The 24,875-nt window shown below is 33.7% G+C and overlaps 1 protein-coding gene across 8 annotated transcripts; it reads left to right on the forward strand.

Annotated features, from left to right (window-relative positions):
- Positions 1 to 564: 564 nt before the first annotated feature.
- LOC105342311 (SWI/SNF-related matrix-associated actin-dependent regulator of chromatin subfamily D member 1) lies at positions 565 to 24,380 on the forward strand. Of its 8 annotated transcripts, XM_034452775.2 has the most exons (18): positions 565 to 738; positions 2,837 to 2,936; positions 3,444 to 3,467; positions 4,139 to 4,168; positions 5,181 to 5,207; positions 6,640 to 6,760; positions 7,008 to 7,050; positions 7,934 to 8,056; positions 9,192 to 9,314; positions 9,402 to 9,521; positions 9,843 to 9,944; positions 10,209 to 10,370; positions 11,980 to 12,077; positions 13,182 to 13,236; positions 13,659 to 13,739; positions 14,823 to 14,945; positions 15,936 to 16,037; positions 24,201 to 24,380. In XM_034452775.2, the coding sequence occupies exons 1-18, from the start codon at positions 655 to 657 to the stop codon at positions 24,252 to 24,254; spliced, it is 1,572 nt and encodes a 523-aa protein (XP_034308666.2). In that variant the 5' UTR covers positions 565 to 654; the 3' UTR covers positions 24,255 to 24,380. The 8 variants fall into 8 exon arrangements, with proteins under 8 accessions (XP_034308666.2, XP_034308672.2, XP_034308674.2 ...); XM_034452781.2 differs by lacking the exon at positions 5,181 to 5,207; XM_034452783.2 differs by lacking the exon at positions 4,139 to 4,168.
- The last annotated feature ends 495 nt before the right edge of the window (positions 24,381 to 24,875 follow it).

Consider the following 24,875-nt stretch of genomic DNA (forward strand, 5'->3'; position numbering starts at 1 on the left):
CATTTCTCGTCAGTACATTGTGACGTCATTTTTCGTCTATTATTTTATGTGTTGATAAAATGACGTCACAATGTACTGGCGAGAAATGGTACTCGGCGAGAACTGGTCGCACGCCAGTATAGTTGGAGTGCAATTAATTATTTAGCATCAAGGCAAATACAGTTTGATATAAAAAATCAACTGTAAAAATTTATTAGAAAAACAGAGCATACTGTACATCCATATACTATTCAGTCCAGTTGTGTGCTGACAATCACTTGTTTCAGGGATAAATTAAATGTGTTTTACGTTACATCGTATTACGAATAAAAGTTGAATGACTTGACAAGAATGATTTCGGTCCCAATTGTTTCGTCTCCAATTCGTTTCGCATTGATAGCTATTTACAATTTGACTAGAATTTAAAATAGATGGTAATGAGATAAATGCATCACAATATTTTTTTAATAATTTTAATGATAATGAATTATATCGACGAAGAAGCGGCCACTTTCTCATGGTTTTCAAGTAATCTTTTCCGGATAATTTGGTAGAGGGTCGAGATCTCAAGTAACCGTTTGAAGTCTCGCACAAGACGAGAATTTACGAGAGGAAAATAGCTTTGCCGACATTGTTTGAACAAAGGAGCGAAATTTTCTAATTTTCAGTCAAAACATGATGCAACAACCACATGGTCAGCATAGGTTTCCACAACCTGGACCACAAGTTAGGCCGTACCAGCAGCCGGGATATCCTGGGGTGAGAATATTTGTTGAGACCCCCCCCCATTCGATTTCTCGAAGATCGAAGACCACAGTGTCGCGTCGTTTGCGTTACTAAACTTCAGTGACCCTTAAGAACTAACGACGATTGTTTAAACGTAAACATTCACTCTGCAGCAAGGCTATGACCAATGCCATGTATTTGATGATTATCAATGTTAATGATTGATATGAAAATTTAGTTAAGAAACAATCGTTCACCAGGTAATCTAGCTATCTCTCAATACTACTCGCCCTCAAACAGTGCGCTGCTTGTTAAAACATAAAGAGAAGTAAAGTAGAGTAAGATTTCAATAGAGTGAAAAGGGGACAGTAATATTATTACATTTTAGTGAAGATAAAAGTCAAAGCTGCTTGGTCCGATTTTATTTCAAATTTTATGCACGCTTTTAAACGATGGTTATGCTTAGTTTACGTATAATAATAGACATTGCAGTACTTTTCCAGCCAATCAAGCCAAATTTCAATGAAGAAAAATTACGTACAAACTTTGCTAACAAAACAAACGAGATAAAAGGGTACGGCGTTATTTCGCCTCATGTTAAATTTCACCCCTGATGACGAGCCGGGTATGGTTGTATTACGACTTTGACATCGCTTGAAATAAAGGTCGAAATGATCAGACAAATTACAAATATGTGTACGTTTTGTTCGCCAATATCTCTGAAGTTTGCTTTATTTACAATCAATGCATAGCATGCAGGTTGGATAACCCCAATCATTCGGGGGGCGAAACCAAACGGTTTCCTTTTCTAAACATTCCCGTGATGCATTTTGATTTGTTTTTTCGTTTGCCCAAAGAGAAATTATTTTTAATTACTTTGAATATTTCTAACTTTGAAAGGAGACTGATTCTGCTGGTGTAAATAGGAGAAAGTCCATAACTTTCTAAGATAAATGGTGTGTATGGAAAAAAATATGATAGTGTATTAACAAAAAAATCGGACCAAGCAGCTTTAAGGAAATAGTATTTACAACTATAAAAGACATAAAAGCACTTTTGCATTATTAACATGATTAAGGCCTGATGTGATTCAATTCGCCCACTTCCAGTGGGAAATGATCAACATCTGGAATTAAGACAACACTCCCCCTCCCCGGTAGTCTCCAAGCCCCCCCCCCCCCAACTGTATAAACAGAGTGTTTCTGTCTCCAAAAAATTTATTTTATTAAAAGAACAACATGGCCTCATTCCTGGAACTCTTAACTTTCGATTCCCATCATCATGACAAGTGAAAAACAATTACCTAACCTGATTATAGTAGGCCTACTGCATTAAAACAATCATTTGCTCAGATTAGGCACAGCCTCTGTTTGACAGAAAAAGATAATCCAAGACGAATGAAAAATGAGTCCCATTTGGTAGGCAAAGAATTAGGCATAGTATTGATTTCAGGCATTTTAATCACCAATTGGGGTAAGGGGGATGGGGCAGTTATGTTAAATGTATGGTATAATTTTGCTAATAATGTGAGAGTACTCAAATAACATTGTTAAATACTTGTTTGAGGTGTTCAAGATAAGTAAATAGAGATGATGACACAGTCAATATAGAATCCGTGCCACTTTCACCAGTTTCAATTGCACTTTTATTGTCATGAATGTAAATTATCATCTAAAATTGTAATAAAGTGACAGAATGTAACTTAATTAGGACAGAATATATAAAGAACTGTAGGTCTACGTTATCGTATCTGTCATTTAATGTCCGTACAAATATTAGTCATTTGAAAGTACTTTTGACATCAATATACAAACTCCAATATACTTTCCTCATCTCTTTTTACATGTTTTAAATGAGGAAATTTACTAGAACAAAAAAGGAGCTAAAAAATTTTTATACCATTTATCAAATTTGCAATAATTGATTGAGCTACAGATATAACAGCATATATTTGAATTTGAAGTCAAACTCTATATAATTTCCTGCAGGATGTTATTAGCAGAATTAAAAAAAAAAAGCAAAACAAATTGTATATGCATACTTTGCACCAAATTTTCAAACTACTGTACAACTTGACAATGTTTATGTTGCATTGAGTAACACTTGTAATTCTAATAATTGTTTATTGTAGGGACCTCCAAGACCGGGTGGCTATGGCCCGGGGCCTCAGATGGGGCCAGGGGGACCTCGAATGATGAGCCATGGGGGTATGCCTCCACATCCATATGCAGGTAATCACAGAAATGACAAGCTGCACTGTAGATTCTGATGTACTTACATAGTAAAGTACATGTATCAATTCTTTGGGTTTTTTGTGTATCAATTCTATTTTTGTTACTGTATGTAAACCTGTGTATACATGTAAATCCATAGTTTTCAACAAACTTTGAAGGCTGTACAGTGTTTTTTAACCAGTGTGATACAAATATTTTTACACTAGTAGTCTAAATAGACAGGTTTTATGTAGTTGCTACATGTAAGTTTTACTACATTAGTGTGCAAATGGCAAAATAAATACTGAAACACCAGGCTATTAAAGTTACAAGAGATGATTTGCACATATTTTTTTTTTGTACAAAAATACAATTGCGATCATTTGGCACAAGTTCCATAACTTAAACCACCCTCTCCCAAGATAATACCTCTTGTTCAGTTGGTTGGGTGGATTGATTTCAAATTAAAAAAAAAAAAATAAAAAAATTCTTTCTCAAAATATGACTTTTTTCCATGGCAATCAGGAGGATCTCCGAGTTCTAAGAGTGGTAAGTACCATTGAATGATGCATGTGTAGTCATCTACAGAGAGCTAATTATAACAAGGTCTTATTTAATGATCAGTGGCCAATGGCCCTCAAAATCACTACTTTAATTATAGATCATCAAAAACTGACAAATAACCTTGTGATCTTTAATTTTTTTTTTCAAATTTTATTTTCTAAATATTAGCATTAATTTCATGATGGTAGGAGAGAAACTTATGAAAGAAAGGTAATAAAAAATTTAAAAAGTTCCAATTCATGTCTCCTCTTTTCTTACAGAAAGCTTTTAAATTGAAATTTAAATATTAAATTCATACAATTTACATTGTTCATTTATGGTTTATGCAGGTGCATGATCACTACACAGAATGTGATATATTTTGCACAGGACATGGTGTTTGCTTTCTTACTGAAAACGAAGCATTGGCATATTTATGAAAAGCTGATGCAGTGATTTATGCAAGAGTAATTTATACTTGATGATCAAAGCAGATATTGTTGAGTATGGGAAAACAAGTTACAACCCAGATATGCATGAAAAACTGAATATTGTCTTATGTTAAAAAGTGAAAATCTTGATGACGAAATATTAGGAGCATAAAATGTCAACAGATTTGTATAATATGAAAGGAGAAAACTGAATGTGATATGTAGTATGCGTGATTGAATTTTTAGCTCGTTCTGAAAAGTCCAAGGAGAGCTCGGGTGAGTTTGAAACGAGATATGCTTGATGAGTGTGCCTATGCATTATGGGTTAATTTTGTCAGTGGTCTAAAATTTTATTTTGAGCAAAATTGCGGACATTCTTATATGTCTTAGGAATCGCATGAATATTTTACAAGGCTTCATTTAAATTGTCTCATTAATTTACATATGACTCAGAAGGAATATTTTATTCATTTGATAGAAAAGGAAAAAGGTACAAGCTTCAGTTTAACTGATTTTTCACAGGTTCTAACTGTTCTGTGTTGCATGAGTAGGAGGAGGTATAATATGATTGCTAGAGCAATGATAAAACGTTGGATACAAATGACTAGTACCGGTACTGCATGTTTTTAAATCATTATAAACCATTATAACATGTGGTGTTTTCTTATAATTGAAACTGCTTGTATTCCACAAAACAGACTTTCTTTCAATAACTTATATACAATCAAATCAAATAACAGAATTGAACGAGAATACTTACTGGAGATTTTAAAAGAGAATGATTTGACTGCGGAATAAAAGAGAAGAGGGTTGATCAGGATATTTAGCAAATAATTGTAAAAGAAGTTAATAAATTAAAGAGGATAGTTGTATATCCTGGCCAGAATCTCATTAAAGATTTGGATAGATATTGTTGAAGAAAGGGGGGTGGGGCATGTGTAGTGTTTGCATGATTGTGTGCTTCTATTTCATTGAAAAATTAAATGCCAAGAAAAAAATGCTGAATGTTAGAAAATATGCAGTTGTTTGGTTTTCATTTTTTAAATGAAAATAAGATTTTCAAATTGAATATACTTGTAATTATCATCTATGAAATGAAGAATAATGGGGATAAAAGTCTTTTGATTAATGATGTATTAATTAGTTTGATTCATGGATCAAGAATATGGAAAATTATTATACCATATCTTTTATTGCCTGTGTTGATGAGGGAGAAAAATGAGATGTTTATTTTGTTGGGACAACCATAGAGTATTCTGATGTTTGGAATTTGTATCTTTCTTTCTAGCTCGTGATAAAACCAAAGATATGGGCTGTAAGTCTTGAACATGCTGCATCAAAGCTAGCTTATACAGTGCGAGAACATGAAAGCTCGGCTAGCTAGGCCATCTTTCTTTCTGTGCTTTATTTCATTTATTTATGGTTGGTTTTATTTTTCACATGCTCGGCTTACGGTTGATATTTATTTTCTATGGCTCGAGGACATGATAGGTTAAAGGTCATATGGCTGCTGCAGGGGCCCCGGCTATTTACATCTACCTTTTAAAATTAATTCTTCTTAAAAATTTATACATTAAATTTGTATGTTTTCATCATGAAGGAGATTTAAATACACATGTACATGTACTTCTGGATCAAAGAATTATGCCAGGAACCTTTTGGGAAGAAGGTGGGGGGGGGGGGGTGTTTATTTGCACATAAAAAATCTGGGGGAAATTTAAGAACAAAAAAAGCTAAGATTGTTTGTTGTTGTGTTTTTTTTTCTCTTGATATTTCAATTGTACATTCCTATAACCTTAATGAATACAAAAGAAGTTGTACTGAATCGTATGGTGGCAACCAAAGGATCAAGCTTGTGGTTGTTATTAAGCTATATTATATATTTATATAACTTTTGCTTTATGTATTTGTTGTGCAAGCATTTGCTGGTTTTTTTGTAAGTACAGAGTAGCCCAAATCTGCAAGATGCATTGTTATACTGGTACATGTACTATGATTTGGATAAGAGCTAGTTGTTGTAGAAAAAGTGGGGAGGGGGGATTAAGCATCATTTAGCAAAGCTTCATCCTGTTGCCTTTTGCTCATGAAAGGAAATAGTAGAAGTCTGGCATTCAAAATGCAACAGCAGTTTTTGGTAATAAAAGCTCTGGTGTTTATTCCAAAAATTGCGCTTGGGTAAGAGTCCTTACTTTTTTGAGAGCATTTTCCATAAAAATTGCTGATGCGCTATATACAGAAAACTGTGTTTTTTATCCTAGGCTTTTGGTATTGTAAATATATATTTTTAAATTTCATCACAGTTAAAAAGGAATACAGTTTATAAATATGTATTTTCTTGCATGTAAATTTTAAGTATGGAAAGTTTTTTTTTTAAACATGTAATATTTTGAATGGTTACTCAATAAAGGTGAACCTTCGTAATTTTTTGCTGTATTACATATGTACCGTAAGTCTATATAAGCTTAGAAGTTTGAAATGTAAATACAGTGTGTTTCCTTGTATCTCCTGACTTAAGATCCCAGTTATATATGATAGTTAATCTGTTGATCTATAATCACAACCGGATTTAGAGTTCAGCTTCAGGTTTCATAGATATATTTATTTCTTTGATTCAAAAATATTTTTATTGTACATTACGAATATACAACTTGGATTGGGTTTACAAGTTCAGAAACTTTATCCACACTCTGCACTCTTCCTAAACAAATAAATATATTTTTCACTATTATCATTAATTTTTTTGACAGCCATGCGGCCAGGAATGTCACCAGGAATGCATCCTCCTCCCCATGGAATGCAGACTCCTCACGGGATGGACAGGAAGAGACCCCCTGACCCCAGGGGCACCCCCCAACAGATGAAACAGGCGTAAGTGTGTAACCCTGCTAGATCATTTAGAACAAGAGGGCAATGCTCCAGCCATGTAAAACCAGTAGATGATGCTATTACTCTACAAGTTCTCACAAAATTAAAATTATTTGATACAAATTTGGTAATGCAGATAATTATAAGATGTATTATCTGGAATTGATTCATTTGTGAACTTTGTTTGTGAAGTATGTGGAGATTTTAACTGACAAAACTAAATAATCATTATGATGTTCATTCTTTTCAGGAAAAAGAAGAAGAAAGTTGCAGACAAAATTCTACCACAAAGGGTAAACATCAAAATTTTATGTAGTTCTGTGGGAAAATACCAGATGTATGTAAAAAGAATAACAATTTTAAAAACTGACAAATGGTTGAATATCTGGAAAGGTAAATACATGTACCTATAGTACACAACGGTATACATAGTGACTATAGAAACTGCTGGTTTCAGCTAAGGGTTTTGGAGATGCTTATTCTTTTAACTCTTAATGTGGTACCTAGTTTATGTAACAAGATACTTCATTATGCATAGATTATGACAAATGTAACAGGTATCAATTCTGATGAGGACCGGTACCTTTCATTTATTGGCATAGTTTGTGTAGAGTGATCTGCTGATTCATCTGGCAGGTTTTTTAATTGCTTTTATACATGCTTTCAAATATTTGCTTTTGGGTAATCGTATATGTTACATGTACATGAAGGTGCACCTTTATAACATGTTAGAGTTGTCTCAATTTGTATTTTCCAATGGAAAATTTCACTCATATAATTCAGATCAGTAATTTAAAAATTTTTGTTACCCTTATATTTGACATTTCATACTAGCATTTACAAGTATGGTATAAATTAAAGTTATAAACTGGTGTCAAAGATACATGTATTTTGGTACCAGTACATCATGTACAATTATAGTTTAGTTTATTACCGGTAGGACAACAATTATTGGGTTGTGATGTAAATTTGTTTACCGATAACATTTGTTGATTAAATATTGATGAAATCACAAATAATACCTAACCATAGATATAAAACATTGACTCTAAAAGATATTGAGTTGTTATGAGCTAAGTTTGTAAAATATTCTCAAATGACAGTAGCACTCAGTCTATTAGAATTTGAAGGGGGGGAAATGGTGGTACCATTTACTGATTTCTTGGTTCGTTACAGGTGCGTGACCTGGTGCCAGAGTCACAGGCTTACATGGATCTGCTGGCCTTTGAGAGGAAGCTGGACGCCACCATTATGAGAAAGCGGCTTGACATACAGGAGGCGCTCAAACGACCCATGAAGGTAAAATACCACACTCAACCGTGAATGCTTTGGGTGATAGATTATGTAGTGGAGGTTTCTCGTTTAGTGTTAATGGAGATTTCAATGATTTTGAAGTGAAATTTAAGAGATCATTTACTCATTTGAAGAGGATTTTTAGAATTATTTAATATTGTTTATTTTACCAATTATTAGGTAATAATACCAAACCTAGGTGCTCTACATGTAGATTATAAGGCAGATGTAACTTTTTGATTAGCAAGACTTTTAATAAAGGGAGACAAGGGCCAATTCCCTTCATTTCAACAGTCCAAGTAGGTTATTTAAAATCTCATGAGTGGCAAAATACACTACTTTGGAATCATTAGAATTGATGGTGGCTCAGTTTTAGTGGTATTTGTGAGTAGCCCTCCCCCACAAATTTATATCCTCAATGAAAACTAATTACGAATCAATTTTCTTACTGAAACTACAAACAAATGCATCCATGAAATACCTACCAACGAATTAACAAAAAACCCACAGTTCACGAAAATTAGCCCCTACGAATTTAATAGATTGCACAGTATTTGTAATAATTCTGATAAAGCCACTACAGATGATTAGTTTAACTTTCTACTTCAACATGTCTAAAGTTGTTGGAAACTCTGGGTTAGAAAATGCCTGATGGAGTGAAATTGAAATGAAAACATGTTTTATAATACTCAGAGAAACAAAGAAAGAAAAAAAATTGTGGTAAAGATTTGAAACAAATGTTGTAAAAATATATCATGGATTAAGGTGGAATAACACATCATCATAAAATGGCTGACCGCTGATCGAAACAACATTTTGTTTTATTAAAAGGATTTTATGGACTGAAGCAGGGGCTTTTGTTGTTACTTATTGGAATAATTATTTTAGATATTCATTTTTTATCCCCAAACTGCAAATTTTTCGCTTATTTGACATTTGTTCAGTTTATTTATCATTATATCTTTCGTTATCAAAAAATTTCCTGTTAATTTGAGTGACTTTTTCCAGGTGTGTTATTCCACCTTAAGTTCTTTTGACTTTTGAGAATGAAATTAGTATTTTCAGTAAACAGAATGGGTTCTATTTTTATTTTGTTACAAGAAAAATTTCAGTGTTTACAAGTGGTTTTTACATTTTGTAGCAAAAGAGAAAATTAAGAATCTTCATTTCCAACACATTTTACCCGGCAAAATCAGAAGGAGAGGATGGGGATGAAACTGTTGCATCATGGGAACTAAGAGTAGAAGGGAGACTACTAGAGGATGTAAGTGTTTTCTAAATAGGTACAAAAAAGAGAAAATTAGATTATTGTGAAAATTACTGGATATACGTTATAATCTCTCTATGGCAGGCAGCCAGTGCGAAGCTGAACGACTCCAACAAAATGAAGCGGAAGTTCTCATCCTTCTTCAAGAGTCTGGTGATAGAACTGGACAAGGAACTCTATGGACCGGATAATCATCTTGTGGAGGTCAGTTAAATAGTTTACTTTTTATTTTGAATATTTCTTCAAGACTTTCACATACATTTGTAAAGAATAAATTGTGAAGGTGTAAACATTTCAATTGAGCATTAATTGGAACATACCATACAGATTTTCTATAATAATGGTATAAAATTTTGCATAAAGAAAGAGTTTGGAGACAGTATAATAATATATATATGCCAGTATATAACAGAACAAATTTTCAAAAGTTTACATGAAATTTAATCAGAATGGATTGAAGTCATGGTTTATTGAAAAATGAGCATGATAAATGTAAATTGTAACAAGTGTTTTGATTGCTTATAGTGGCATAGGACTCCAACTACCCAAGAGACTGATGGGTTCCAAGTCAAACGCCCAGGGGACCAGAATGTCAAGTGCACAGTCCTTCTGATGCTTGACTATCAGGTTAATTTTTAAGATAAGAATATACTTACCTTATTGTACGTCTAGAATATCAAAAGACGGTTATTTCAGAAAATTTAAGACTATCATGGTGTAAGATAAAAAAAATTAGAAATGAATGAAAAATATGGAATATGATTTTAAATAGGGAGAACAATAAACGATATGTCTTCTGTTTGGAAAGAATAAAAAAATGCTGAAATATGAAAGAAAACTACTGGTACATAAAAAACACGGAATAAAATGATTGTTTTTTCCGCATTATAGCCCCCTCAGTTTAAGTTGGACTCTCGGTTGGCCCGCATTCTTGGAGTTCACACCCAGACTCGCTCGGTCATCATCAACGCTCTGTGGCAGTACATCAAAACTCACCGCCTCCAGGACCATCACGAGCGCGAGTACATCAACTGTGACAAATACCTAGAACAGGTACACAAAAACAGGTGTAATGCTAGTTTATGCAGTTTGTGTTCCTTTTTAATGGACCAAATGTATCTGCTCTGTACACCCAGGTACTGATATTCACAAAGAAATGATTTAAGTTGAAATCAGAATGTGCATTATTTCAACCAGCTCTCTACTGCAAGGCTATGCAGGTTTTTGAATTTGCAGAAGTATTATATTAAACAGTTTGATTTAAAAAAAAACTATGAAGAAAATTTGAAATTAAAAATTTCTTCAATTTTTTCAACATACTGGGAGAGTTAAAATTTGTTTCAAATCATGCCCAAAGTTATGTAAGAGAATGATATTAATTTGTTCAAGTGGGACTTGTTCCATTAGTCAGTAGGATGAACTACCTTATTGCTGAACATTGCTTGTAAATTCGTGGCCCCACTTGTTGTATTCCGTTCTTGGTCTATGGATTTTATGCATTTATTTCTTATTTCATGTCCGTATTCTATTTGTAAATAACACATTGACCTGTTTTTTTTATGTTAGTATTCTCCTGGATTGAAAAAAGTGTGTAAAATTTTATAATTTCATCGAGACCGAGTAACACGGTGAGTAGGGATGGGACGATGCACTGGTGCATCAATCACGGTATTTATTTTGACATATTTGGATCAATACATTTACCGTTAATACAGCGATACCTTAGCAAACTTTTTTTATTTTCCAAAAATATCCGAGCTTCATATATCGGCTATTTTTAGTCAGCGAGCCTAATATGAAAGTACAAAGATTGCAGAAAACCTTGTAAAGTTGTCAAAACTGTTATGAAGCTAAATCTGGAATGTAGAAAACTTTTGGATTACTTGTTTATGAAAAACTAGTGAATACAAGACTAAAGTAATTTGTAAATTGTGCAACGCTCATTTTAAATATAATAAAGTCACTTTGAACATGCGGTAATACATTGACAGATTCAATAAATTTTAAGCCCTCATTCATTTTTTTCATTAAGTTGCAATGTATCATGATATGTATCGTATCGCATCTCATGTATCATGATATGTACCAAATCGGCTAAGTAAAGTATCGTCCCAGCCCTAATGGTGAGGCAAGATATACGTCCACACAGGTGACTTGTCCAGCAAAACACTAAACTGTTAAGAGTTCAGCGGCTTATATTGGGGTTGTAGGAATAGCAGTGATAAAAGAGAAATATGGTGGACAGTGCCTATTTACAAGAAATTATACTCTAACAGTAAAATGTTTTTTTTCTGGGAAAACTTTATTTTTATGTTACTTTCATTGTTGATTATTGATTTTCATTTCTTGATTTATGGCATTATTCTTGAGGAAGTTTAAGCTGCCAAGAATGAATAGTCTCTCTTTCATTAAAAAAAAAAATGACATCAAGTGAAATTAATTTTGCATCTTGTCATTTTGAAGTTAAGGAGACAGAAACTGGCACGGCACCATTGCTATGAATACTTGATGACCAGAAATCTCTTTTGGAAAATCTTTTAGTCATTAAATTCCAATCTCAAGAGATGGCTTTGAAACCCTGTAGGACATTTGCACCTATTTGTAATGATATTGACTATTTTCCCCCTCTTTAATTATTCATGGCCTTATTATTGAATTTCAGATTTTTGAGTGCAAAAGAATGAAGTTTGCTGAGATTCCAGGGAAACTTCACGGTTTGTTGATGCCCCCGGACCCCATCGTCATCAACCACGTCATTACGTAAGTTGCCATGGCAACCACAATATTTATAATGATAATAATCATTCTTCCTTGGATGTTATATGTTTGATTGTGTCAGGCTTCGGTGCAACTGTGTGCAGATCTTTTGAAAAAAAAATAGATTTCACTCAAATATGTTTATTATTATAAAAATATTTTGCATATTAACTGTTTTGATTGTTTTTGGGGTTGTTTTTTTTTGGTAATTTTGGGGGGGTTTGGTGTGTGTCTGAATACATTTAATGAATATGTAAATTCCATGCATACAACATAAATAGTGCCTGTTTGGGAGGGTAACTGTTGAAATTGACACCCCGAAACAACCATTGTCAACCGACACGAAGCGGAGGTTGACAATGGTTTTCGAGGGGTGTCAATTTCAACAGTTACCTTCCGAAACAGGCACTATTTATTTATTATACTGATTGTCTTAATTTTAAAGAAAATGTTACTGTTTTATATAGAAATGAGCTGAATTTTACGGTGAACAGTACGCGCATAATTTACGTGCATGTAACAATTCATTGTGTTACCCGTTGCCAAGTGTGTTGCTAACACTGAGTGTAATAGAACGGATTACCAACTGCGTCTAAACCAATCAGATTTCAGTATTTAACATGAAAGTATAATAATACTATTTGTTCAACCAAGCATTCCTTGTTGAGAATATTTTTTACAACCAAATTTATGAGATATTAGATAACAAAAGGAAGCCAAGTTATAATTATCTAAATCATTTAACTTATAGTCCTCATTAACCTTTAAATCTGCTTGTCGTTTAAATTATTTATTGATGAAGTTTTCCTAAAGTCTGGGGTTTTTTTGCATTTTACATGGCATGTTTTCAACACTATCAATTTACGTTTGTTTCACGATAAATTTGTCAACAGCTGGTATTTGTCTTGCACAAATTCTGTTGTGTATTATGTCACAGTTTGGCTACATTTAGTCATCCACTTTTCATACCTCTAGCATAGACTGCAGATGTTGTTTGGTTGATTTTTACTTCATTATGTATGCATTATGTTTATGTTGTATATCTCTCCATCTTGTCATTATGTTTTATGTTGTATCCCCCATTAATATATCTCTTGTTATTGACAGTGTGGAGGGACCAGATGCCAGGAAGACGGCCTGTTATGACATTGATGTAGAAGTGGTAAGTCTCTACAATGTTACATGTACCCAAAATAAAGAGAGCACTACACTGTACATGATAAGTAGTCTTACACCTGAATTGAAATTAACATATTATACTGACAAATGTCAAAAGGATTAGACAAAAGTTCAAAAATTTATAAAGTCTTAGATCGATCTTAACCATAGGATAAGGATGTCAAGAAAGATATTACAACTTAACTTTTACAAGTGAAAATATATTCCTAAAGTTCAGTGCTAAACCACATTCAGACAACAAATATCTTGGCTATCATGAAAAAATGTTCATTGGACATAAACAAAGACGAAAAAAAAAAATTATTACAGTATACATGGAGTACTGGTAATTTGATTCTAGAAAGGCAGAGAGTGGAATTTGGTAAAATGAACAAACTGTATTGATTTTTGTTCTCTCTGTGACAGGATGACACACTAAAACAACAGATGAATTCTTTCCTCCTGTCAACAGCCAGCCAACATGAAATCGGGTCACTGGACTCCAAGGTACATTGTTTAATATGTAAAAGAAAGAACACCTTGGTCACTCAGACTTTAAAGACCTTTTCATATAGTACATGTAAAAGCATTAAAGTAAAAAATATATTGTTGTGGTCTTTTTTCCAAGACTTCAAAATTTCTCCTAATTTTTTGGCTGTTAAGATGTTGGACACTGTCCCGTTTGTGATATTGAGGTCAAGATCAAACATGAATAACTCCTTAAGTTCAAGGTCATTTTAAGATCAAGATGTAGTAAAAATTCCAGAGGTTATTTTTGGTGCGAGAACCATGATGATGTCATAATTGATGAATATAATGAATATTACGGCTTTGAAGGTATTTTGTAGAAAATGGAACTATTTCTTGACATTCTATATTACATCGTGGGAAAAGTAATCCTGACGACTATATCGTATTTGACCTCAATTTAAAGAGGAGGTCAGAAGATTGTTTAATTCTGTGTTTGGATAGACTGTAGGCATATTGATAAATTATATTTCATTGGTCAAAAATGGACAAAACTCCCAGATTTGGTACTTATTTCCTTCATATATATAAGAAATGAAGTTAAAAACATGATTTTTCATTGTGTTTATCTATAATTTAAGCTCCAGTACACCCTTTCAAACAAAGCTATTGTTATCAAGCATCACTGAAATATAGGATCTCTCATGGTTTTTATCCAACGAGTTGTGTGTTTTCTCTCCCCAAGCCTTTTTTATATGAATTCATGAAAAATAAATGAAACAACATTAAATGCTCCATATTTACAACTCAACACCTTTCAACTGAATTATTTATTTACTTTTTCATTCTACATCAATCAACTGCCTAAACGTACGTAATATTTAATTATGACGTCACATGGCGTAAGACACACAGTGTAATATCAAAAATTTATCCCATGAGTGAAATTTACTGTATATTGGGATAAACATGTGATAAAGAATTTATATCTTGAATTTCATAAACCTGTAGGCAGCTTTCATTTACTAGATCTTGACTTATGGTTTCACTTATAATTTCGGCCACTGTTGAAGCTGTTAAAGGGTCGAGGTCTATAAACAATCTGTTGATTATAATTTGTAGATCCATGAAACCGTGGAGACGATCAATCAACTGAAAACCAACAGAGAGTTCTTTTTGAGCTTTGCCAAGAATCCTCAGGAGTTCATCAACAACTGGTTGATTTCGCAGTCAAGGGACCTCAAGGTAAATATCAGAACTTATTTGAGGGTTGTTCTGTATGAATATTTAATATTTTTAAAAACACTTTGAGATTATTTTTGGTCGATAGTATTGCTCTTTTCTGTATTTTATTATCTCAGCTTTTAACATGTTTAAGCAGACTTTGAAATTGTTAAAGAAGTACTGTATTGTTAATGTTTGAAACAAATCATTTGAAATAGGTTTCAGTGTAGGTGATTTCAGTATACATGTATTTGTTTATTTATCGCACATCAGATCAATATAGTGACATTTAAATTCAACAAAAATTTATCTCCTGCTTGAACTTGCTAGATTTTAAAGAACGCAAACGTCTACTTCAATAAAGTTTATGCATTTATATCTTTTTTTGAGAAATGAGTGACATTATTATGTACATTTTTAACAATTTCCTCCTGCATAGTTGTAATGCTACCAACCATAAATTTTAAAAAAAAACTCAACTTCCTACCAGCATTTTAATAGTTAAGCTTGACTTTAAAAAAAGAAGATGTAAAAAGTGGACAATAAGCCTGTGCCCTAAAATTGTGTCACTGTATCAATCACTGTCATCCAATAGATCCTATTCATAAGTCCTATAGAAGTGAAACCAGAGATTCAGGGTTACTTCTATGATTTGATTAATGAATTTCATTTATTTTCATTGACTAACTATAGGTCAAGCTCAGTTTTCAGCAACAGGTGCTCTATTAAATCTATAGTTAACATTACTGTTTCGTGAATGGGTTTTAGTCACATCAATCAAACTGAACAGCTGGAGTTGAGAATTATTGTAAACATATGTAAATATGGTGTTTTTTTTTGCACTTCTCCAAAACTTTTTGTTCAACGAGATACTGTAGTAAAGTAAGTTGAAGTCATGGTAAAACAATTTCCTCCATGTTAAGTTCACATATCTTGAGTTCACATATAATGCAGTCCTGGTGTAAAGTTCATCTTCAGACATTAACATATGGCATCCTCTTTTGTCCACAGACAATGACCGACGTAGTGGGTAACCCCGAGGAGGAGAGGCGGGCTGACTACTACTACCAGCCCTGGTCCCAGGAGGCCGTGTGTCGCTACTTCTACAGCAAGGTGGGTACTCAATCAAACCTCTCTATATATGTATGTATGGGTCCTAACTTCTACAGCAAGGTGGGTACCTGATCAAACCTCCCTACATATGTATGTATGGGTCCTTACTTCTACAGCAAGGTGGGTACTCAATCAAACCTCTCTATATATGTATGTATGGGTCCTAACTTCTACAGCAAGGTGGGTACCTGATCAAACCTCCCTACATATGTATGGGTCCTTGCTTCTACTGCAAGGTCAGTGTATAGAAACTGATACTCGATCAAACCTTCCTATGTATGGATGGGTCCTTACTTCAACAGCAAGGTTAATCCTAAGGACTGCCCCATGTAGAGAATCTGTTACTTCTCAAAACTTGTTCTTTGTATAGCTTGGTCCCTACTTCTACATGGTTAGTTAATGGCTAATTTGACTTAACATTTGAGAGATGCACAAAACTAGGGTGCGTCTTTTAACCCCAAGGAACCCCAAGGAACCCCAAGGAAACCCCAAGGAACCCCAAGGAACCTCAAGGATACCCCAAGGAACCCCAATGACAAAAATTAATAAATTTTGATACCCAAGGGGTCTTATTGGACTTCAAGGGTCACCTCTTAGTACCCCAAGGAACCCCAAGGAAACCCGTAAGAACCCCATGGAGCCCAAATGATAAAGTTATTAACCAGTGATACCCCAGGGGTCTCATTCAAATCAAAGGCTCACCCCAAGGTACCCCAGTGATAGAAATTAATAACTATTTATACCCAAGGGGTCTCATTTGAATCCAAGGGTCACCTCGTAGTACCCCAAGGAACCCCAAGTATACTCGTTAGAACCCCAAGTAACCCCAATAATAGAAATTAGTAACTAGTGATACCCCAGGAGTCTCATTATACCCCTATACCCCCACAAATGAAGTTTAGGGGGGTATATTGGTTTCACCCTATCCGTCCGTCTATCCGTCTCTCTGTAGATGCAACTTTGTCCCCCCTATAGAATTTTTTACTACTGCATGGAACAGTCTGAAAATTTGTACATATGTTGATCACCATCTGAAGATGTGCACCTGTAATTTTTTTTAGGATCAGACAAGATTTAATGATTTTATGACAGTTTTCATTTTCCTCATTCTATTTTTTGTTCACTGATGTTGAAAAGTAAGGGAGGTAATCCTTACAGATTTTATTAATTAATTTATAGCATTAAAACACCCTAAAATATATTTATATAAATACATTCAAATGGAGGTTTTTTGTCTTTATGCGTTAACTAAATTTATCTTTTATAAGTATTCTTTCAACTGACAATGCAGATTTTTTGTTTGTCAATGATAAATTCTTAGGAGCTGGCTGAATTCATTTGTCCCAAGGGGGCCATTATCTGAGCCATGGTTTAGATGGAGCATGTGTGTATGGAAAATTGATAATCTGTAAAATGGGCAATGGCTTTGGGGCTAATTTAAAAGGAAATAAATAATATCATTATTAGAATAAAGAAGTGAACTATTTTTAGAAGTTGTTTAAATTTATTAGTCATGCAAGTTGATGAAGTGACCCTATAGGGAATTTAATTTAAATTAGATTTAAAATTACTGTCGTGATATGATTGTAGTGTTTCTGCAATTTTAAAATTGTTTGTAATAATAATTTTCTTTCTTACATATTTTTACATAGTATGGTAATTATGGTAATGTTTTGGGAGTTTATTAAATTTAACAAGCCTGTCAAAGAAAATCATATATAAAGTCCTATGGGATCAATTTTCTGATATGGAGTTCCATTGAACCATAGCAGAAAGTGAGGAAAATTTGAAACAACTAACTGCATCTGTTAAGACTCTTATTAGAAAGATATTCAAAGTTTTATCAACAGAAGAGCATTGCTTGGCTACCGGTATTTCCATTTACTGCAAAGGGTGGGATTATTGTCATTTTGTTGGTTTTTCATTAAAACAATTAAATAAAAAAAAATATCATCAGATACATTAATTTGTAAATATATTACTGTTATACATATGTATTTAAAGTGATAAGTACCCCAAAGAACCCAAATGAATCCCAAGTATACCAATGAAAACCCAAAGGATACCCTTGAGAACCCCATAGATACCTCAATGTTTGAAAGTAAATTTGATGACCAAGACCGGTCTCATTAAAAATCAACGGGTCACTCCTGATACCCCAAGGATACCCCAATTATAAAAATTGATAACTATTGATACCCCAGGATACTCATTGGAGTCCAAAGGTCAATTATTGGTACCCCAAGGATACCTGTAGGAACCCCAATTGCAAGGTACCCAATTGATAAAATTTAATAACCACCCCAATGGTTGTACTGTAAAACATATTACTAATTAATACCCAATTACTCAATGGAATATCATAAAAACATCTGGGCAACCCAAGGAACACTTGTGATACCCCAATACATACTGGTATGATAAAAATAATGTTTCTCCTGACTTAAAATATCTGTTCACTTTGGATGAATTTAACAATTAATGTTGTCAAATCGGTTGAAAATCATAATCGAGTACCGTTAATCGGCAGAATTTGTTGTCTCTTACCAACTGATGATCAGCCAATATTGAATCAGTAACAAATTATATCAAATTCATGAAAATAGGGCACTAAATTTCATGTCACCACAAGGAAGTCTGCAATTCTTCCGGTGAACCATTCATATGAACACTTAATATGACAATGTTTCTTCGGTGAAATTTTCAATTGAAGTGGGGAAAGATATTGTTCAGTTACAAAGACCCAAACTTGTTTTACTATTGACATAGGGGGTGTTACCCTTATTGGAGTACTTTTGAGAAAAGACAAGAAGTGATCATGGAAGTGTGGAGTGGGGCTATCTCCCCTTCGTGGGTACAACACAATGGATTGACCCATTATGCGCGCAGAATGTTCACCTGAGAGGCACCAAAATACCTGTTAATTGCAGGTAGACACCCGTTGTATATTGGTGGTAGCTCTTGGACAGGGATTAAAGGGCCAACATAACCCTTTACATGTAAACACAATGGCTTCACCATCACTGTTGCAATATATTTACCTACACCTACATCTCCTTGTTTATTGGTAGACAACCCTTGTGAATTTTGGGTGTCTTCCCACTTTGCTATAATTCTGAAATTTTTATGGGTGACTGATTTTAGCTAAGTGGGAATGGTGCTCAGGTAAGGGTTTCAAAGAACAAAGGAAATTAATTACAGGTAAATTATAGTCTGTTCAATTATTGACCTTAAGCAAATTTTTAATAAAAAAAAATCACAGGCAGTTTTTTGAGATTATGTTTAATATAAAGTTTAAAAAATTAATTAGATACTTGTAATAGAAGTAAATTTTCATAATTAAAAAGGGTTTGTTCTATCATGTCCCAGAATTTAGAAATATGACATCGTAAAGACAACCTTTTCCTGCCATTTTTGCATTTTTAGCATAAAACAGCTTGTTTTCAAGCAGTTTTTCTTTCAGAAAAAATAGAAAGCATGCTTGAACAAACAAAATATTTTAATCAGAGATGTATCTAGCCAAGGCTAATAAGTGACAAAAAATTTTTCCCTGTTCAAGCATGCCCTCTATATTTCCCATTCATAAAAAGATAAGAAAAATGTAAATTTTGGACTGATTTTGATTGAAATATAGAAATAGCGTCACTTCTGACATCATTTTCTGCCAGTGAGTGCAAAAAAAATCAAATAAATAGGTGAAAAATAAATTTTACATCAACTCTTCTAAAATATAACATAACATATTATTGTACCTGAAACACTTTAAAAAATTGCGAATAATGGGGGCCAAATTTAACTCATATCATATATATAGTTCTTTCGTACTTCAAATCACCATCTACCAGTTGAAGTGGGAAGATGGGAAGGTATCCCATTAAATGAAAGATTTTGTCCTCTCTGTTACAAAAAACGTATAGCCGATGAATTTCATTATATTTTAGAATGTGATGCAATATCACAAGTCCGAAACAAATTTATAGACAAAAATTTTTCGGCTAGACCAAATGTGTTTTAAAGTATTACATATTAGGGTATCCTTGGGGTTGTATGGTGTATCAAGAGTTATAAATCTGTATGATTAGGATATCTTTTGGAGTTCCTTGGGATTTCTGTGGGGTTCCCTAGGGTTTATAGAGGTTTTTAGAGGCGTGTCTGGGATACCAATGAGTCCCAAGTGGTATCAAGAATTTTTAATTTGAATTATTAGGCTATATCCTTGGGGTTCCATTGGGTTCTATGGGGTATCAAGTTTTATGAATCTGTATTATAAGGGTATCCTTTAAGTTCCTTGGGGTATCCATGGGGTTCCGTGGGATACCTAATGGTGTCTGGGATATCAAAAAGCCCCGAGGGTGTATCCAGATATATAAAATTGTGTTATTAGGGTATCCTTGGGGTTCATTTGGGTATCAAAAGCTATATTACTGGGTATCCTTGGAGTTCCTTGAGGTATCCATAGGGTGTGTCAGGGATAACAATGGGGTATCTGTATTATTACTATTAGAGTACTATTAGGGTATCCTTTAGGTTTCTTGGGGTACCCATGGGGTTTCCTGGGATACCTTGTGATTTGTCTAGGATATCAAAGAGACCCAAAAAGTATCAAGAGATATAGTGTATCCTTGGAGTTCCAAAGGATATCAAGAGTTATAAAATTTATATAACCAATACATGTATAAGAATATCCCTAAAGTTCCTTGGGGTATCCGTGGGTTTTGTCTGAGATACCAATGAGTCCCTACGGGTATCAAGAATTTAAATTTGTATTATTAAGTTATCCTTTAAGTTCCTTGAGGTATCCTTGGGGTTCTGTGGTGAATCAAGAGTTATGAATCTGTATTTTTAGGGTATTCTTGGAGTTCCTTGGGATATCCCTGGGGTTCCCTGGGATTCTTAGAGGTGTATCTGGAATACCAATGAGTCCCCAGGGTTATCCAGAGTTTTAGATTTGTATTGCAGCGTATTACGGTATCCTTGGGGTTCTATGGAGTATCAAGATTTATGATTCTGTATTATTAGGGTATTCTTGGAGTTCCTTTGGATATCCCTGGGGTTCCCTGGGATTCCTAGAGGTGTATCTGGAATACCAATGAGTCCCCAGGGTTATCAAAAGTTTTACATTTGAATTACAATGTATTAGGGTATCCTTGGGGTTCTATGGAGTATTAAGAGTTATGATTCTGTATTATTAGGGTAGTTCCTTGGGATATCCCTGGGGTTCCCTGGGATTCCTAGAGGTGTATCTGGAATACCAATGAGTCCTCAGGGTTAATAAGAGTTTTAAATTTGTATTATTAGGGTATCCTTGGGGTTCTATGGAGTATCAAGAGTTATGATTCTGTATTATTAGGGTATTCTTGGAGTTCCTTGGGATATCCCAGGGGTTCCCTGTGGTTCTTAGAGGTGTGTCTGGAATACCAGTGAGTCCCCAGGGGTACCACGAGTTTAAAATTTGTATCATTAGGGTATCCTTGAGGTTCCTTGGGATTCCTATGGTGTATCAGGAGTTATAAATCTGTATTATTAGGTTATCTTTGGGGTTCCTTGGGGTATAATTGGGGTACCAAGGGTAAGGGGTGACCCTTGCACTCTAATGAGACCCCCTTGGGTATCAATAGTTATTCATTTCTGTTATTGGGGTATCCTTGGGGTTCCTTGGGGTTTCCTTGGGGTTCCTTGGGGTTTCCTTGGGGTTCCTTGGGGTTAAAAGACGTGCCGCAAAACTATAGTATACCAAAATTTCGTTTACAATTGTATAAATCTTCATTTGTTCCCACTGTTGTTAATGAATGGAATGCGCTTTCAAAGGATGTTCGTGAAAGTGACTCCATTCGCATTTTCAAAGAAAAAATACATGTTTCTATCATAAATCAAAATGATATTACCTGTCGAACTAAACCTGATTTTTTTACTTATGGTGACAGATTTTTTAATATTATTCATACTAGACTTCGTCATAATTGTGTACTAAATAGTGATCTTTTTCGTTGTAATATTATTAATAGTCCACTCTGTTCGTGTGGCAAGCTCGAAGACACTTATCATTATTTTTTCACTTGTAATAAATATAAAGAGGCCAGAAATGTTATGCTTAATGAAATTTTCAATATTGTAAATTTAAATATTGTTAATACCCATGTCCTACTTTGGGGCGACAACGCAATCAGTGTCAGCGAAAACAAACTTTTATTTTCTCTAGTTTATCGTTATATCAAAGGTACAAAAAGATTTAGTTGATGTTTGTACACCATTGAAAATCTATATATAACTGTCATATGATCTGTTGACCTTACATGTTGTGTATACATTATTTTTACTGTATTATATACTTGTATTGGGAGAGGGCGATCTAAGTTTTTGAACTTGTGTCCAATCCCTGTTGTAATTTTTGTACAATAAAAATATGTTCAAATCATTTGAGAGACTTGAAAACTGTTAGTTAAGGTATTCAGGGTATGATGGGAGAGTGTTGTATGTTTTTGAAAATTGCGAGGTAAAATTATTATTAGACTAATATATAACTCAAAGCTAGCAGAATGTTAGAAGTCACAACTAAATTGAACTTTTTCACATTACATGTATTTATTTACCCATACATGATACAGGATTAAGGAAATACCTCAATTTTTTTTAGAAATACATGTATGAATTTGTGTGTTGTTTTATGAAGAGAGCTATAACAGTATTTTACCAAAAGCTTATAACAGGTAATTGAGTTATATAAAAGTAAATTCATGTAAAACTGTGGAAGTTTTCAGTGTAAATTTCAAACCAAGTACTTTACCCCAAAACACCCAGGTTGAATTATAAATCCACAAAAAGTTACCTTTGAAAATTGAACTTCCTACCTCCAGTAAAAATAAAGTATTGTTCATAATCATGCATTAAAAATGAGAAATTGTATAATGATCAAATCTGCATCTTTGTTCAGTTCTTTCTGTATGTCTATTTTGATTATTTGATCACAGTTGAGCATAATGCATCAGAAAATATTTGATATTGAAGTCCTAAACAATAGCCATGATAGCAGTGATCTCAGTGATCTCAGTGATCTCAGTCCCCAGCGAGAAGGAAAGGATCGTTTAGATATTGGATTAACCCATTATGTGTGTTCTTAAGTTAAATGAATTGAGGTCTCCTGCAGCTGTACTTTTATGCGATTTGACATAGGTTGAAGTATTCAGACAGGTTTATATTTTAATCACCATGATGGGGCTATAAAAGGATTAGTTTCAAATCAATGCGTCCTTCAAACTGTATCTGTTATATAAATAATGATAGATATTGATTTTTTTTTATTGTATGGTTTTAAAAAGCTGTCAATTTGGATATTACTGTGAACTAAATGGGAAAAGTGGCATGCGTGACAAATTGAATCTATATTGAGCCATGAGATGCAAGATCAGGGAATAGTCTAGTATTGATAGATCTATGACTCTCTCTCTTTCTCTCTTTTTCAATATGCAAAATCAGATTTTTCATGAATTAGTTATGATCCATTAAAAATTAAGACTTTGTGTGGGATGAAAAAGAGCTTTATATTGGCTTAGTATACTTATTGCACAGGTAAAATAGGAGCTATACTGGTCTTTATTTTGTGTCAAGGTCAAATCTATGGCCTAAAGTCAATGTCATTACATGTACATGGTTGCAGGATTTGATAGCCACCATTGGTGAAACAGTGCATTGAAAATCAAAATGTCAAGAAATTTTCTGATTGAAATATTTGCATTTACAAATGCACCTATAAAATAGTGAAAACATTCAATTCTGTGTGAACTTTTTCATGACATCACAATAATTAACATGTGCCCTTATTGTTCGACGGTTGCATTATTGTAAGCATAAAAACACAGTTATGTTAATAATTCTAAACAATATGCCTTTCTCAAACGTAAGTATGAGTAATAAACAGAAATGATAAAAAGTTCACCGAAATATGAACTTGGTTAGTACATGATCAAATCTTCTGAGAAGCCTTTGGGCTTCACAGGTTTTGATCATGTGACCAACCAAGTTCATAGGGATATGAACTTGATTGGTAAACATGACCAACAAAGTTCATATCCCGGTGAGTTTTTTAACTTTCTGTTTATATCTTAAATTACCTTAAAAAATTATTTAAATATTTTTCATTGTCATTATATTTTCTTTTCTTTCCAGGTCCAACAGAGGAGAATGGAACTGGAGCAGGCTCTAGGAATACGCAATTCTTGAAGATCACAATCTGTAGGTTTCTTGTGTGACGCTGTTAAACTGTGACATGGTGTCGAAAAATCTAGGTGCTCTGTGAGTTTTACTTAAAGTGTTCAGGAGACAGCAACTGAAGTGTGAACATATGATGGATATCGAGACGGAAAATTATCTTTGTTGTGTGAAGTTCCCCTAATAACTCTTCATTAGCTGACAGTCCAACGTTCTGTGAATCATTTTGACTGTCTTACTATTTGATTCCACTGCCATAATATTTGTTGTGTAGTAAGATAAAATAAGATTGGTAAAGTTGATTAAATTAACGAAAAATATTTCTATATTCACAAGGAAAGGAAAACATTTAATTTTGTTGCAGATGCAGCTCACCTTTTTACCTTAAGTTTTTTTTTTTTTTGGGGGGGGGGGGGGGGGACAACTTTATGGTCAGATATGGCTTTTGCATTTATATATGGAGACAGTTTATGTTGTGTCATTGTCATTTTGTGTGTCATTTTTCATCTATCCATGTATTCATAAAAACTGAACAAGCAAATGAAATTTGAACCAAAAAAATTTCTTGATTTTAATTTCTCCTGCATACGCCTATTTTCACCTAGATGACTAAATATGATACGAGATGTGTTA

This window comes from Magallana gigas, chromosome 10, assembly GCF_963853765.1.
Source record: "Magallana gigas chromosome 10, xbMagGiga1.1, whole genome shotgun sequence".
NCBI classification, from domain to species: Eukaryota; Metazoa; Mollusca; class Bivalvia; order Ostreida; family Ostreidae; genus Magallana; species Magallana gigas.

Excerpts from the sequence above, each read along its gene's own strand:
- LOC105342311 (XM_034452775.2), top strand. The coding sequence starts at position 655 with ATGATGCAACAACCACATGGTCAGCATAGGTTTCCACAACCTGGACCA. Across the intron at positions 9,945-10,208 it reads TTCTGATGCTTGACTATCAG|CCCCCTCAGTTTAAGTTGGA; the intron begins GTTAATTTTTAA and ends TCCGCATTATAG. Across the intron at positions 10,371-11,979 it reads GTGACAAATACCTAGAACAG|ATTTTTGAGTGCAAAAGAAT; the intron begins GTACACAAAAAC and ends ATTGAATTTCAG.